At 38.0% G+C, this 17,372-nt stretch overlaps 1 protein-coding gene across 2 annotated transcripts in view; it reads left to right on the forward strand.

The window, feature by feature from the left end:
- Positions 1-17,372, forward strand: part of GFRAL (GDNF family receptor alpha like) — a 74,322-nt gene that overhangs the window by 48,378 nt on the left and 8,572 nt on the right. Inside the window, exons 6-9 of one of the 2 annotated variants that reach the window (XM_075200605.1) lie at positions 2,170-2,500; positions 5,749-5,999; positions 12,279-12,368; positions 14,188-14,277. In XM_075200605.1, the coding sequence (XP_075056706.1) occupies positions 2,170-2,500; positions 5,749-5,999; positions 12,279-12,368; positions 14,188-14,277 (762 nt within the window). The remainder of the gene's footprint in view (positions 1-2,169; positions 2,501-5,748; positions 6,000-12,278; positions 12,369-14,187; positions 14,278-17,372) is intronic. The other variant, XM_075200606.1, reaches the window with a different exon arrangement.

The raw sequence follows: 17,372 nt of genomic DNA on the forward strand, positions 1-17,372 counted from the left end.
CGCAAATATTCTTAAAGACTGTATTTTATATTGTTGCTTATTGAACTACATTTGAAGTTCATTCTCATGCACAGATTGTTGGTCTGAAGATATAATAAATATAAAATAAAATGTCTAAGGTGCACATCAAACCAATTTCTGAGAAAAAGATGGGTTGAAGAAAACTGTGACAGATTAAGGCTTAACAATACAATGCTGTGTATAAAGGGCTTCTACATGTTTGTTTTCATTTACTTTTGAATAAATGAGCCACACTCCCACATTCAATGAAATATTCACACAACTACTTAGGAAAAAATTTAACCAATATATTCAATATCTATGGTTAATGGACACCTATGCAAAACCAAAGCTAATTATCAGTAAATTATACAATTTACAAATGATTGTTGAGATCCTGCTTCCCAATGTACTTGCTTTGTTTATGTAATAGCTGTAGATTGTATATGGTTCTTGTTATATACTTTTAATGTAGCAAATGTATACTGCTTGTCTTGCACTCTATTTCCCCAAAATGTCACATTACATTGTCTAAAATTACCTATTAGTTACTTAATACTTAAATACTATTCTGGTTAAAAAAAAATGATACTTTTTTTTCTAAGTAATGTCACAAAACATGAAGGGGCCAATTTGCGTTCTTCTAGGAATAAGGTGGCCTGCACACTATTACCGTTACTACGGTAATTTTAACGCTGACTTTTTGCCACAAGCAAATCTCCAAGTAAAAATACCTTTTAATGGCAATACAATTAGCGCCACGTTATTCCTAGACTGACATGACCGAGTTGAATCAGCCCCGAAAGATGAAAAACAAAATTTCAAGTTTCCAACCTTATCAAAACAGTTCAACAAAAACATATGACGACAATGCATTTTAAAACAATAATTGTTGTGCTCCATTCACAGCTGGAGCAAGTCTCATGATGTCTGCAGGGCCATTTTAATAGAGAGGTCCCCCAGAATAAGGTCCCAGACTTTTCAATAGTGGCCTCTAAGTAGGGAGGTTCTTATATCAGTCTAAAAGAACAAGAGACTCCTTATAATCAGAAGGGTCTTCTCTCGTGGAATGAGTTTCTTGATTAAGGGATTGCTTTGAAAAAAGTTAAAAATGAAAAGGATTCTAAACTAAACCTCATATTCTAATTCTTAATATACCTAACAGTAGCTGAAGTCCTACATTTCTTATAGTTACTCTCAAAATTGTGTTAATATATAAGAAACTGTCCCACTGCACAGCAGATGCATAAATACAAAGTCATTTTTGGCTGATACTGCTCTCAATATAATTTGTTAAGTCTACTTTTGATATGTAGTTGAAAGTTACCCCTCATGTTTTGCAAAGAGTATATTCAACAATGTAATCCTTGCTTTGGATACATTAATGTCTTAAAGCAGCCCTGTCTGTTATCAGCATCATCAATACATCGACAGGGTACAATTTTGTATTGACAATTATTTTTAGAGCATGATAATAATAACTGCCTAGATTTAAGGAAACATAGTTATTCTGACATTAACTCAAAGTTTGTTTCTTATTGGCTAGTGTACATATCAGTCCAATAGCCCTTATTTCATACACATTCTTAAGAATATATCTATCTATCTTGGTTAAGTTTATTTAATATACATGAAAACAACTGTAAAGAACAAGTAATTTGAACATTTCCTATAACTGTGCTTTCATATGACTAGCATGAGATTTGAATCCTAGAGCAGAACATTAATTTGACTGTAATGAAATGAAAAGCCTGGTTGATGGTTGATAAATGCATGTAACTCATTCTCCAACTGTATGTTGCTAGGCGCCAGGATATTCATGTATTGTTTTTTAGTAATCATGTTAATTGTGTGAAAATATGTAAAACCTACACAACCACGCAGAACGGGTACAATCAGTAAATCACCCAATCTGTGTCAGTGAATGATGATTTATTTAATGTATGACTCATGTTTCCAACTTATTTGCATTATGTCTACATTATAGCATTTCTAAAACCTGAGTTGCTTGATTCATTTACATAAAAAATATCAAAACACAGCAATTATAGAACAATTGAACTATCATGTTGTAAGACTTTCAAATACTACCAACCCCACATTATTTTCAATGTTTGACACTTTGAGACAGTAAATTACTCATCAGTTACATATGATTTTTCCTTATAGAATATGGAGGACCAAAATCTTGCTTAGATGTTGCAACACTTTGCATTGGGGATTCTGTGTGCAACAGGCACTTAGCTGTGCTCATGACGGCGTGCACTGTTAGTGGGAATGTGTGTAATGTCATGGAGTGCCAGAGAACAATACGAGCATTCTATGAAACTATGCCTTTTAATGTCTCTCAAATGCTGGCGTTTTGTGAATGTCCTCAATCAAATGAGGATTGCCAAAAAGCTGGAGACGTGCTCCATAGCAAATCATGCACAGTTCATACAGATGTACCCATGTCCTGCCTTGATGTGGTCTCTAGTTGCCTTGACAACGAACTATGCAGGTTAGTAAAATTATGCTACATTAGAAAATAATTAATAGTTATATATTAAAATATTTCTACACACATGCTTTAAGCAAGTTTACAAATATATGGCCCTTTAAAACATTTACGTTGAATTGTGGATAGAAAATTCATATCATCAAGCAGAAATGGATATGTAGTTGTTTAAATCAAAATACTAGTGAAGTTTGTTATTTAAAAAAATGTTTATTATAAGTTCTTATTTACTAATTGATTTTACACAATCCCGTATCTTAGTTGTTTTTTGCCTTTGGTTAAAGGCAAAATAAGCAAACATTTTAAGTCATAAAGGCATTTTGTCTGATTGGTATTGTATAGCATCCCGATACAGCTTCTTTGCCATTTCTATGGCTATCTCATCATTTAGTGGGTCCGTTTTATAAGTTGTGTTGACATTTTATATTATATTATAATCATTTCTATATGTAAACAAAATAATACTGATTCTGTTTCAAATTCTTCAGCTTCCAGGTGACAGGCCCCTGCCCTCTGGCTCTTTATATATGAACTAATTTATATTTTATAACAATATATTTAATGTTCATTTTATCTTAGCACATGATTGCCTATTGCATTCTTTTGAATTAAAATACGTAATGGCATTTTGTCAGAGCTTGGAATTATGAGTGAAAAGGCCTTGCAGTAGCTAATTTGAATATTAGAGGTTTCGAGATAGGTAGAAGGAACATTAACAATGTAAGTATTGAAAGACTATATGAACGATATTGCTAAAAGTAAGATATAATTTTGAGGAACAATTGAGGCTCGGAAGACAGCTTGGAAAATGGAGGTTTAGAAATAAAGGGATAGATCAAATACATTAGGGGGTAAATGTATCAAGCTCAGAGTTTTCCAGCGGGTTTGAAAATTGAAAATGTTGCCTATAGCTATGAATCAGATTCTAGCTGTCATTTTCTAGAATGTACTAAATAAATGATAACTATGGGCCTTAAGAAACTTCTTATTTCAGTATCCGGGACAAAACCATGTTACAATGCAAGGGGTGTAAATTAGTATTCTGTTTTGCACATAAGTTAAATACTGGCTGTTTTTTCATGTAGCACACAAATACTTGATAGCTTATTTGTACACTGAAATTTAAAGTTGATATCTTTGTGCTACATGAAAAAACAATCAGTATTTAGCTTATGTGCAAAACAGAATACTAATTTGCACCCCTTGCACTGTAACATGGTTTTGTACAGGAGACTGAACAAAAGTTAAGATCCTTAATGAATCAGGCCCTAGAATCTGATTGGTTTTTCTTGCTTGATTCATTTACTCCTAGGAGTAGGCCAATATTAAGGAATTCGATTTTAGCTTGAAAATGTGTGCAGAGTGCCAACGTTTTTTGAGGAAAACCTTGACAAACTGCCCATCTCCTAATGGAGTAACTTTGGGATGATAGATGAGTTATACAAAAAGAATACTGTACACAACAGTTGTATATGTCTACCATACACTACACTCTTAAATTACTGATTTGAAGTATTGATTAGTTTCTGCTTCTATTATTTTTAAAAACATAATTTAATATTCTTTATCAACATTCTGCATTCTATTTTTCTACAGAACCATATTAAAATATGGAATGTGGTATCATCTAGTAACAATTGACAACAATCACTTTATTAGACTATCTTTGGTCCTCTAATTCCAAATTAAAAATACAAGTGACTCTGCATTATTTAATATTTTTTGTGGCAGTATAATGTTACTGTTTATATCATCCTTCTTTATATATAGCGCCAACATATTATGCAGTGCTTTACAGAAAATGTCCAAAAATTCCCATCAGTCCCTGCCCCAGTGTAGCAATCTAAATTCTCTAACAAACAAGCACACACTACAGTCACATGTGGAGGAAACCCACACAAACATGGGGAGAACATACTGACTCCACACAGATAGTGCTATTGTTAGAAACTTACTCATGGTAATGTTGCTCACTGTACCACACGTTTTCATGTGATGTTATTTATTTGTGCTTGTTTCTGTTAGCCTTTAAACCATATCACAATATTAATTCTCTCTTTCGACAGTAAGGGGGGAATTCAATTGGCCGCGTTACTATAAAAAGTATTTACGGTAATAGTGCGCTTAAATACCGTTATTACCGTAATTTCAACACTGGCTATTTGCTCACAGCTCCCTGAGCAGCGAACAGAAAGCAGGGTTGATTTTACCGTAATAATGGTAATAGAGTTATCAGGGCGCTAATCTGAGGGGAATTGATTTCCCCCCTAAATGCCTAAAATGTGAAATACTTCAGTGTGATAAAAATAAAATTGTAAACAACCTCTGTTGACTGTAGTATGGGAGACAACATAGTATGGGAGGCAATGTAGTATGGGAGGCACTGTAGTATGGGAGACAACATAGTATGGGAGGCAATGTAGTATGGGAGGCACTGTAGTATGGGAGACAACATAGTATGGGAGGCAATGTAGTATTGGAGGCACCGTAGTATGGGAGGCAATGTAATATTGATGGCAACGTAGTATGGGAGGCATCGTAATATGGGAGGCAATGTAGTATAGGAGACAATGCAATATGAGAGGCAACATAGTATGGGAGGCAACGTAGTATGGGACGCAATGTTGTATGGGAGGCAACGTAGTATGGGAGGCAATGTAATATTGGAGGCAATGTAATATTGGAGGCAACATAGTATGGGAGGCAATGTAGTATGGGAGGCAACGTAGTATGGGAGGCAATGTTGTATGGGAGGCAACGTAGTATGGGAGGCATCGTAGTATGGGAGGCAACGTCGTATGGGAGGCAATGTTGTATGGGAGGCAACATAGTATGGGAGGCAATTTAATATTGGAGATAACATAGTATGGGAGGCAATGTAGTATGGGAGGCAACGTAGTATGGGACGCAACGTAGTATGGGACGCAATGTTGTATGGGAGGCAACATAGTATGGGAGGCATCGTAGTATGGGAGGCAACGTTGTATGGGACGCAATGTTGTATGGGAGGCAATGTAGTATGGGAGGCAGCGTAGAATGGGAGGCATCGCAGTCTGGGATGCAACGTAGTATGGGAGGCAATGCAATATGAGAGGCAACATAGTATGGGAGGCAACGTAGTATGGAGGCAACGTAGTATGGGAGGCAATGTAGTATGGGGTCAAATCAGATAATACACATTTCTGCTTAAAGAAAGTTCTATCATTAGTTTGCAAAGTTAGCACATCTTTGAAAGTATTATGTTTCTACAGAGAAAGATATCGAACATATCAATCAAAATGTTGGAAACATGCTGGTGGATGTCACAATAGTAGGAACTGTTTGCTTGGTTTAAACAAAGAAGATCTGACTTGTTCTGGAAGTGATGAATGTCATGCTGCATATATTGGCACTCTTGGAACAAAGCTTCAAACCCCATGTACATGTTACGATGGACTTGACTATGAGGAACAGCACTTATGCGACTTATTCTCCCATATTCTGCACAGAAAATCCTGTATAAGTAAGTCAAAACTTTAATTTGCTATAAATTATATTGTAGTACAGAGCATATATAGTCCACATCAAACCTAATATGATTTATTGTCCACCATAACTCATATAACACAAGTGGTTGCCTAGAATGGATCAATAAAGCTTCTGTAAAATGACTGTTGCTGTACCGAGGACCGTCTGGAAGAGTAAAAAATGGGGATCATACTTTAGCATAAATTAAACATTCCCAGTCAAATGACAATACAATTGGGTCACAGGAAAAGTTAAATTTTAAGATCTCCAACAATTTTCTTGACCAAATCCTTATCCCAATCCCAAGTCACTCTTACCTATACATTGATGTTATAGGTTTATTTAATTGTCTAGGTTAAGTTACAGTAGGGTCAGTCGGACAGTCGATGATATTACAATTTACAATAGCATTTCAGATTGTTGGTTATAGAACTGTCTGTGCAATAATAAATTCACATTACGCAGTGAGAATTTTCAGATTATGCACAGCAACAAATGGTTTGAGCTTCTGCCTGACACATTGAGACTATATAATGCCCTGTGAATATATAATATCTGCCAATACTAAGGGCAAAATTTTTGTATATAATCAATTAAATCAAATTTGACACAATTATAAAATGTTGGCGTGGTAGTATAACTATCCACACCTCCAGATATATAAGTGAATGATTTCCGTGGGGACAATTAAATATCCAATATACAATAAGAATAATGAAGTGTTGATACTTAGGGTGACTAGCTGCTGTTCTCAGAGGTATGTGTAGACCTCACTTTAGAAAATGTATGAACAGAGATATATAAGACAACTGCGTTATAAACCTAAATATTTGTACCAACACTCTCATAAAAACTATTGTTGCTTCTCCTTTTATATAAAATAATACATATTTATTGTTACAAATCAATACACATACACATACAAAAATTAGGACTTGTGTGTAACATAAAAACTGAATAGTTAAAATCACAAGGTCTTTGTATAAACTGCATATACTCAGGGCAGAGACAGAAGTAGCAATTCATAGAACATTTACTCAGGATCTTTGTGAAAGGAAGTTACTGTAATAGAAATAAATATATACCGTGTCCAAATTACCGAAGTGCAGTTCTATTGAATGTGGAGACAAGTAAATACGGACTCAGCCTCCTTATGATCCTTTGCCGTTTCAGTGTTCTAATTCCAATATTTATGTTATCTTTCTCTGTGTATATAGCACGCTATTGTAAAAGTAGGAGATCAAATCACTCTATAATCATTTAAATCACTGTACTCTCCATAAGCAATATGTGCAAGAGCATGCACACTTTCACACAAATGACTTCCATTAAGTACTGTATATTAGGCCCAAACATAGATATTTGCAAATGCAAACTGGTAGTTGTGAGAGTCAGTACTATTTGCAACCCTGTGGAGTAAACCCATACTTACCAACTTTGTGACTCGGGGTGGGGCTTAATGACACAATTAAGCCCCGCCCCGATATTCAATGCCGTGATATTCGGCATTCTTTAGGATCCGGGAGATTTGCCTACTCTTCTGGGAGTCCAGGAGGAGTCCTCGAAATTCGGGAGCCTCCCAGAAATTCCGGGAGAGTAGGTAAGTATGAGTAAACCTGTTTATTTTGGTAGTTCTGGGTAAATGACATATAAAATAGTATACAAAATATAAAATATCTTAAATATTTATAAACATTGGCAGAAAAAAATAGAACTGTATGCAGCTTTAGGATTGTCTGTGCCACTTTTTCCCACTGCTAGCTGCATTTACTTTTGCCTTCTCTGGAACTTTAGCTTGGTGCAGAAAACATTAAATACCTGGCTGGTTCAACCAGTACAGTAAGGAGCTTGTGAATGATGTCACACGGGTGAAACAGGTACTGCTTAGCACTATTGTTATGCTTGCAATGCATTATGGTAAATGTAGTTTCTGCCACAATAATTGCATACAGAGTTGTAAAATCCCATTATTTTTTAATGTTACGCCCCATCTGCACCACTTTTATATAAGTGTTTGTAGAGTGTAGCAATATATACTGTGCAGAAGGGCACCTCAGACTTCTGTCAGGTAAACTCTGTAATGATCAATCACCGCAGTGATCATTTGACAGAAGCAAAGGAGATTTTAGCTTTGTAAAGTGAGAATCGGGTGCCTCAATCTGTTTACAAAATTCATAACAATAATTATGTTGAAACTCTGGTAGAATAAAATGTAATTGAGCATAGGCACGGACCACATAAGGTAAGTTGGACAGTTTAATGTGCATTATATCATCATCATCATCATCATCATCATTTATTTATATAACGCCAACATATTCCGTAGCGCTTTAATGTGAATTTAATGTGAATTATAATGTGAAAGTCCAATACAGCATCTGAAATGTATTAAAGTCTTTCTAATGGAGAATCCAGATAATTGTTTTTTAAATATTACACCCATTTTATATAAAAGTCCCTTTTCTCCTCCATTCTTGCTCCATTGTCACTTTCTGCTGTATACCACAGCTTGTACATAATCCAAGTATATGAATGACATTATTGCTTACTTAACCACTGAGAGACATGAATGAATATATGTTGAAATATGCATGGGGATGATGTAGAGTTAGACATAAGTCCCACTCGTAAGCCCAAAATGCACTTTTACGTACTGCATATGCACAGTAAAATGGTGCATATCTAAGTCTGTATGGGACAGGAGGAGAGGGCTAGCATAGACTGGGTACAGTAAGGGTGTTCCATGCACCTTAAGTATTATGTAGGAGTGGAAGCAGTTACAGATACCCCTCTTAGGAGGCATATTTGTTGCGCCTGCTTCCCCCATAGTGAAGATACGTGTTGATGATGATCTTCATCAGCACTGATTCTGTATTGCCATTAAAATAAATAAATAAATACATTTTTGGGCATTCCAAAAAGTGACACCAGTTGTAGTGCTGCCAGACTAGGCTGATGTTGGCAAAATCAGGGATGGGAGGCGACAAAAAGTGTGGGGTCCTCCCAGTGCCGTAACTAGACAATTTAGTGCCCTGGGCGAGACAGGGCACTGTTGCTCCCCATCTAAGTGGGAGTGACGTTTGCCAAGTGGGTGTGGCCAACCTAATGTGGGGGTGTGGCTAGCACATTACTGAAAGAATTCTGTTACACATACAATGAAGGTCATTGTTTCCCTGTAAGGAAGTATGTCAATGTTTACATTTAGTTGTGAAATACAAGCAGGTTGACAGTGTACAGCCTAGCCTGATTATGTTACTGAATTATATTATAATATAAACAGCCTTACATGTATAGAACAAACAATTATCACCTGAGTGTGAACTGTAGAGTATACATATAATACATATAGATAGATACATTGGTCCTTAGCTAGAGTTAGATATAAGTCCAAAACAAAAGATCAAAATGCGCTTTTCAATACAAAAATACTAAAAAGGAGTATTAATACTAAAAAGGAGTATGTATCATTCCATATACATATGAAAGAGGGTGACATTCACAGGACACAGTGGCATGCTCCTCAAAGTGAACAGGCAGCATGGTATCAGAAGTCGACTGCCCCAGAGCATTGCACCTTTAACCTCTCCACTGCTGGACAAGCTATCTTGAGAAAAAATTAAATACAAAAATAGATGTAGGAATAAGCGCTCCAATTCAATCAGTCTACCTTCCCTGTCACAAGCAGCATGTAGTAAGATTCTCCCCAAATCTCAATACCACATATTTGCTAAATCTACAGTGCTCAGTGTCAGGGCATCAATTCCCACAAACAATAAAATAATATAAAATAAAATAAAATGAAAATAAAATATAAATGATAAATAAATAAATGAAAAATATTTGAAATAATAGATAAAGGAATTGATTATGAAAATGTAGATATATAAACACTCTCACACCAAGGTGTGTATATAGATGATTTTACATGAAATCTGATCATATGTCAGTGATTTTGGAGTGTAATTGAAGGTAAACTGTCATATCCCATAACGATAATACATTAGAAATGTATTGAATAATGATAAATGTTTATATTCCTGGGCTCCTTGGTATAGAGTCCGATTCTAGCACAATATCTTATCCGATGAAAGTAACTGATAGTACCGTGGGATGAGTTCTTAACCAAATCACTGCGATGTCACCCAATGCTGCAGATCTAGAGACTGTACTCTGGTGCGCTTGAGGTCAGGCTATATCCCAGGTAATAAATGGAGAGTTATTTCTCCTAAGGATGTTGATGTTCCACCTGCTCTGTGCCTGCCTCGCAGTGTAGTTTCCTGGCGTGTTCGCTCTGGTCATGTGATACACCCAAAACGAGGCCAGAAAATATTGTCAGTTTCACAAAACTTTATTGCACATCACAAATTTCTCAGTACTTACACTGAAGTATTTATCATTTATATTTTATTTTCTTTATATTATTTTATTGTTTGTGGGAATTGATGCGCTGTCACTGACCGCTGTAGATTTAGCAAATCTATCTTGAGACAATCATACAGATTACCTGGATGCAGCAGCCACGCGCAGTAATAAAAGGCTGGATTCTTCAGTCATTTAGTTTCACAGTGGAACGCATGTGCGTTTCAAATGCCGAACTTCCTGTCAGTGGAACGCACATGCGTTCCACTGTGAAACTAAATGACTGAAGAATCCAGCCTTTTATTACTGCGCATGGCTGCTGCATCCAGGTAATCTGTATGATTGTCTCAAGATAGTTTGTCCAGCAGCGGAGAGGTTAAATGTGCAATGCTCTGGGGCAGGTAGCGGGTAGCTGCTGTGCCCCCTTGGGCTTGCGCCCTGGGTGACGGCACCGCCCGCACCACCCTCGTTATGGCTCTGGGTCCTCCTGAAAATGTCGATACCTGCACTAGGCTAAGCCAATATAACATAGAATTCTGGGGTCCCCCTGCGATAGCACTAACTAGCTCTACGCTGGTTAGCATGAAATGTGCTCCCCCCCTACCAAGGATAAAACTAGCCCTGCGCTGAAAGGACTAGGGCTATTCTAAAAACTCTGATGCGGTGGATGTGGCTAATTATTTAAATTTAAAGAGAAAAATCTACCATTTTTATATGGTATACTACTGATTTCAGCATAACCTGCCTGTTTTAAAGTCGTTGGGCCTGCTGGCACATGTAGTAGTACAAATGCCAGCCCTCCCATGGCTGCCAGGGCATGTAAAACTACAAGTGCCAGTATACTCTGGTATCCAAGGCCCGTTGGAACCTGTAGTGCACCTTGGAGACATGGTTTAAAAAAGACACACACACTACGCACTCAGTCTTCCAGTTCCACTTTTGTAAAAAAAAAAAAAAAGGATAAAAATGAGTTAAAAAATTAAAAAAAATATATTAACATAAAAAAAGGAAACATTTTTCATTTTAATAATAAAGCATTTATTTAAGCTCCAGCTTTCACTGTGTCCATGTTAAATAGGCTGGGGAAGCTTTTGCCACACAGACCCAGCAATAGCCTGCAAGGGAGGGCATGTTAAATGGAGAGACAACCTACTTTTGCCAGAGGATATGATTTTCTGCCTATAATAAATAGACACCTAGGTCTTCTTTTGTCATAGTTATTCAACTGTAAAAATGTTGAAATTTAGGCCTAAATATTGACCTTTTAGCCTTTAATTTGACCTTTTAATCTCATAATTTGATTTACGTGTCACAAGGTCCCTTTGAAAAAAGTAAACTAAAAATCACTCAAACCTATTTTCTATGGAGACTATAGCTTAGAATGAAAGTCCATGAATTAATTTATTTAACAAAATCATATCCCCAAATGAGTGTGATAATTGGCAATGTACAGAATTATTAACTCTTCTGTTGCCTTCTGGTGGAAAAATAAACACATATTTAGATATTCGAGATTTCAGCTGACATATATCTATTTAGTTTAAATAATAGCACCCCTGCCTCCTTTCCTATTGACTACAATAGAACTTGGAATGTAAAGATGACATTTTGAAAACAAAAAAAATATATATATATTTTTATTGCGGTATAAAAGAGTACAGTAATAGTAAACCATAGCATAATAAAAGTACAATAATGTAAATCACAAAGCTGTAGGTGAATTAGATGTTTTTCTCCTTGGCCCTTCTTTCTCCTTCCCTCCCTGCCCTTTACTTCTCCTTTTTATTCAGTCTCTGCCCATCTCCACTGCTCTATATAAATAAACAATAATAAATAATTCAATTACATTTTATGACTATTGTTCATCCAAGAAAGATGCAGTTTCCTAACTGTTAAATCTGAATCTTTTATTTAGACAGAGTGACTGCAAAGAACATTCATGCATCTTACAGTGATGCACAAGAGAAGCAACGGATAATGACAGGCTCACAAACGTTTCAAAGTGGTGAGTGTTTTGTTAAAGAAAAATAAATTTACGATGGGTGTCATTTTTTTCTGCATTGCCAATTTTCTGAACTATTAATAAGTACAGCCCCTCTCACTGATGTTATCAGAAATGACAATTACTTTTGCTAAAGAATACCTGAAGACTACAGAGACTGCATTTTTTTTATAAAGAAGCTTCAAAGTCTAGTGATCGTGTACTTTAGAGCTGAATTAAGACCCGATGGGGCCCTATAAATATATATATATATATATATATATATATATATATACTGTTTTTACATATTACAACTACTTACCACTGCTTGTCTCTCGCTCTACACACTATTGTGGGTACCCCTATGTGAAGACTAATAAAATATTGTGCACTTTGTATAGCTGAATAAAGATGCTTGTCTGGCATGAAATCCCTTATGGTTGCTATCTCTAGTATCTTCATTGGCTTCAGGAGGATAATCTGTCAATTGTCACACAGCACTTGAACAGGTTAAGATATGAAGACTGAACAGTTAAATCTACCAATTTCCCTACCTACAGTACATGTCTGGCTAAGTTGGTGGTAGGGTTATCCTATATATGGCCAAAGAAGACAGGACAACATGCTAAGTTCACCATGAACCTGCTATTTAACAGAAGATCACAACTGAAGATACCAACCTCTCTGGGATTTTTATTCCTGATAAGTATTTTTATTCAACTTTTCAAAATAATATTTTATTAGCCTCCACATAGGGGTATCTAATAAACTACACAAATATCATGCTTGTGTTTCCTGTGTTTCCATTTTACTACAGGTCTCTTGCTGGCTAAGGGCCATACAAGAGTTAATTAATACAACCTACACATCAGCTCTCACATGGCATTACACCTCCAGACCACATAACATTACTACATCCCCAGATAAATTTAATAAACCCATCAAAATAACATTAATACACCCCCAGGAAACATTAATATAGCCCCACATAACATTAATACCCCACATAACGTTAAACTCTTAGATATCATTAATACACCCACACCCAAGACAACATTAATACACCTCCCCTCCCCCGGATACTTACATATCCTTGAAGTAAGCGCTCTGGTCTCTGCACCAGCCACTGTGCAGAGCAGTGGGGAGTGGTAGACTGAATGTAGAGGAGGAGTAAGGGGCAGGGAAGAGAGGAGAAGAAAGGGTCAGAAAGAAGAGGAAAAAAAGGATCTTTGATCTGCCGTGCAGTGCATTGGTGGCTGGTCCCGGGGAAGGGAAGCCCCCGGGCTAAAGGTACTGTGAGCCCCCGCCATGAGGCCCCCCCAGCTATGAGCCCCCCGTGAGCTTACCGCTGTCCATTGTTCCACTCTCTGTAGCACTTATGCGGTGCGCAGGAATCTCCTTACTGAGGAGATCTCGTGAAAGTGAGACTATGACTCATAGTCTCATTCTTACGAGATCTCCTCAGTAAGGAGATTACTGCGCACCACTTAAGTACTACAGTGACAGCAGGCAGCTAACAGCGTAACATTTGCTGTTAGCTGCCTGCCATTCTCCTTGAACAGGTGACAGTCGGAGCCGGGGTCGGAGACGCCACCGACCCGTTGAATGCCAGCGGGCCCCCCAGCACTCGAAGGCCTCCTGGGCTGTAGCCCCTTTAGCCCTTTTGTTAAATTGGCTCTGGTAGTGAGGGCAAGCAGATCCCCTAGGTGACCTAGATCCAGCTTTCATGTACATAGCTGGGAACCTACCCAAATAAGCTTGACTTTTTAGTGATCAGATTTAAAGTACTGTGCACACTAGAAAGTGGAGTTTGCTAATTGTTAAATATGATTCTTGTATTTAGAAAGTGTTACTTCAAAGAACATTCATGAATCCTACAGTGATACTCAAGAGAAGCAACGCACAATGATAGGCCCACATATGTTTCAAAGTGGTGAGTGTTGTGTTAAAGGAAGATATATTTATTGTGGGTGTAATTTATGCAGTTTGAACAGTGACTGCCTATATTTCAAAATTCTAAACTATTATAAAGCACAGTCCCTCTAATTGATATAACTAGTGATGCCAATAAATTTCATAAAAAAGAGTGAAGTTAACTGGTATTCTATTGTGCTAGGAATAAACTTGAAAGCCCAGTCCTGCTGCAATATGCACACATATGATTCAGTGCCAGTGATGGCTAGAAACCACCTACATCACCCATAAATGTAATTTCGGACTGGGTCATTTCAAGGGTATGTCTCCCTCTCCAGAGGTCTTATAACGTGTTGTCCAACTAGATAGTCAAAGGTGTAAAGTTTGCTGTCAACTTCCTAATAAACTTATAGATCCACATTACAAGGTCTTCACCTATTGCAGCCTCTATTTCTTATAGAGCACTTTGTGCTCACTGGTACTTAGTTGCCCCCAGGATTTGCCATCATTTCTCCAACATAGAGGAGTTTCCTTCTAATACATCAGTCATTATTCTGATACCTCTTTTTTTTTTTACCAAACAGAGTTGTGTGATAACCAGGGATGAAGTGTGGTTTATTCCATAAAAGGGTAAGGGGTGATGGAAGTCTAGATTGATTGAAATGTAGTCTGCAATGATCTCACATTTGGCAAGAGAAATGAATGGCTATATGAGTATATGAGACATCAGGTCTCAATCTATCGGGAATGCCCAGAATCTAAACCATTGAGGCAACTCTGCAGATTCAAGCTATTAGGTCTACCCATTTTAAGATTTACACTTGGATAACAAGCCACAAAGTAGCTTAAGTGAAAGTCCAGGTAATAAATATTTAATATCTGGGATACCTCTGCCCCTTTTTGCAGTTGAGTAAAAAAACTAATCTTTGATGATAAATCCCTCCAAACAAATTGCACCAACCATTTGTGGCTCTAACTAAGAATAATGTTAGGTACCTGGACTGATATTGAAGTTTCAGAAGTATGATCATTTTGATTGTAATTATACTGTCACACATCTGGGTCTTAGACACTTACTAGAGACTTACCATATCTGCCATTGTTCTATCACTGCTATCCAAGACTCTCCTGATCGCCTCCGGCAGTCTTGAGCACCACTTCTTTATTTGTAAACAAACATCTACTGTTTGTTATGCTGCATGGGTGAGGCCATCTTGGGTTCAGTCAGGTGATCCTTCCACCCCAACCAGAATTCAGCAGCTGTGATCACATGATCTGTGCAACCAATAGGTATTAGGAACACCCTATTTAAACCTGCTCCTGAGAACTGCTAATCGCCAGAACAACACACTTTCTCTCCTAAGGATAGTTCTCAGCTCCGGTCTCTATTTGTTTCCAGTTGTTCTCAGCATTGTTCCTGCATACTCTGCATTAACAAGTGATCTTTTTTCAAGTGTCCTGCATTTCCAAAGTGCATATCTTCAGGGCCGGTGCTAGCCTCCATGGCGCCCTAGGCATTTTTACAAAATCGGCGCCCCAGACCCCCCCCCCCCCCCGCAACAATCGGCGCCCTCCTCCCTCCTCTCGTCTTTCCTTACCTCACCACCGCCGCCTCTCTGCTCCGTCTCCTCCCCTCCACTCACTGACACTAGTGAGTGGAGGGAAGGGGACGGAGCAGAGAGGCGGCGGTGGTGAGCAATAGCCTCTTCCCCCCTCCCCCGTGCATCTGAATGCTGTGCGGCGGCCGTGACAGGTATGGTCAGCGGTCGCCCTCCAGGCGCCCTCCAGAGCCCGGCGCCCTAGGCAAGTGCCTAACCTTGCCTAATGGGAGCGCCGGGCCTGCATATCTTCCTGCAAATACCCTGCATTATCAAGGGATCATCTTTCTGCAAGTACCCCTCATTTCCAAACTGCTCATCCTTCTGCAAGAATTCTGCATTCATATAGAGTGCTTACCTCAGCAAGAACTTTGTATTGTCTAGTATTTACTCTGCAGTGCCTAGGGTTTTGCTGGTATCACTGTATCTGTAGCTTGAACTGGTTCCCAGTTCTGTGTATCTGTGTGTGGGTTCCAGGTCTATGGTTGTATCACATTCCTGAATTCTGCATTAATTGTCATGGTTCTGAGTTCTGAGTTCCTGTCTCCACTTCCAGCTCATTAATGTGTTACACATTCTGAGTTCCTAATAGTAGGATCCAGTTCTGTGTGCCTGGTTACAGGTGCCGGGGTTGAGTTCCCACGAACAGTTCCAGAGTGCTACGGCAGTTCCGTACTGCCAGAGTCCAGTTCCGTACTCTGGTGCAGACTCTGCTCCTAAACTCCTGTCTTTAGTTTATTTTTTAACAAATACATATGGCCTGATGTAGAGTCGGATGCAATATAAACTTAACATGCATAGTATTCCAAGCCAAATGGATCTTTATATCGGTGCAACTCAAAATACTATGCAAATTGAACAAAACACACCTGTTTATCTGCCTTATGGGTCGGTGCATCAGTCACGGCATGCCTGTAAAGCAATTTATTGAATAACTAAATTAATGTAAAAAAAAAAAGTGCTCCTCACCCCAAACAGCGCAAGGGTTGGAGGGTTAGGAGGGGGTGCACGCCTTTTTTTTAAAAAAAATGTAAACATTTTTTTAATTCTTTTTTTTAATAGTGCAAGGTTTGTTGCACCAGCAAAAAGCACCTGAAAAATATACATTTCCTAGAGACCTATCTGTGGCTGCTTCCAACTCAGCATAGCATGTAAAGTGCATGAACATACCTTTACATTGCTAGGCTCACCCACTACCTCCCCCGTTATACCTCTCTAAGCGCAGAGGGATGCAAGGGGAGATCCGTCTGAGTCAGAGTGCAAACTGAGACGGACCCTTAGCTAAAAGTGCTTTGGCGCTGATCAGCTGGACTTGCATCCGACTCTACATCAGACCCATAGTGTACAAGGCACTATGTAATATGTACTTTTAACAAACCTGACAGGTCGACTTTAAAGTAAAGTAAGTGAAAATATCTCCTGTAAATAGGAGAAAAGGGAAAAAAAATATATCCTGTTGGTGAATTAACCGTACAAGGTAAAAAAAACTACAATATCAGTTGTCCTGGTGATAATA

This window comes from Mixophyes fleayi, chromosome 3, assembly GCF_038048845.1.
Source record: "Mixophyes fleayi isolate aMixFle1 chromosome 3, aMixFle1.hap1, whole genome shotgun sequence".
Classification (NCBI taxonomy): Eukaryota; Metazoa; Chordata; class Amphibia; order Anura; family Limnodynastidae; genus Mixophyes; species Mixophyes fleayi.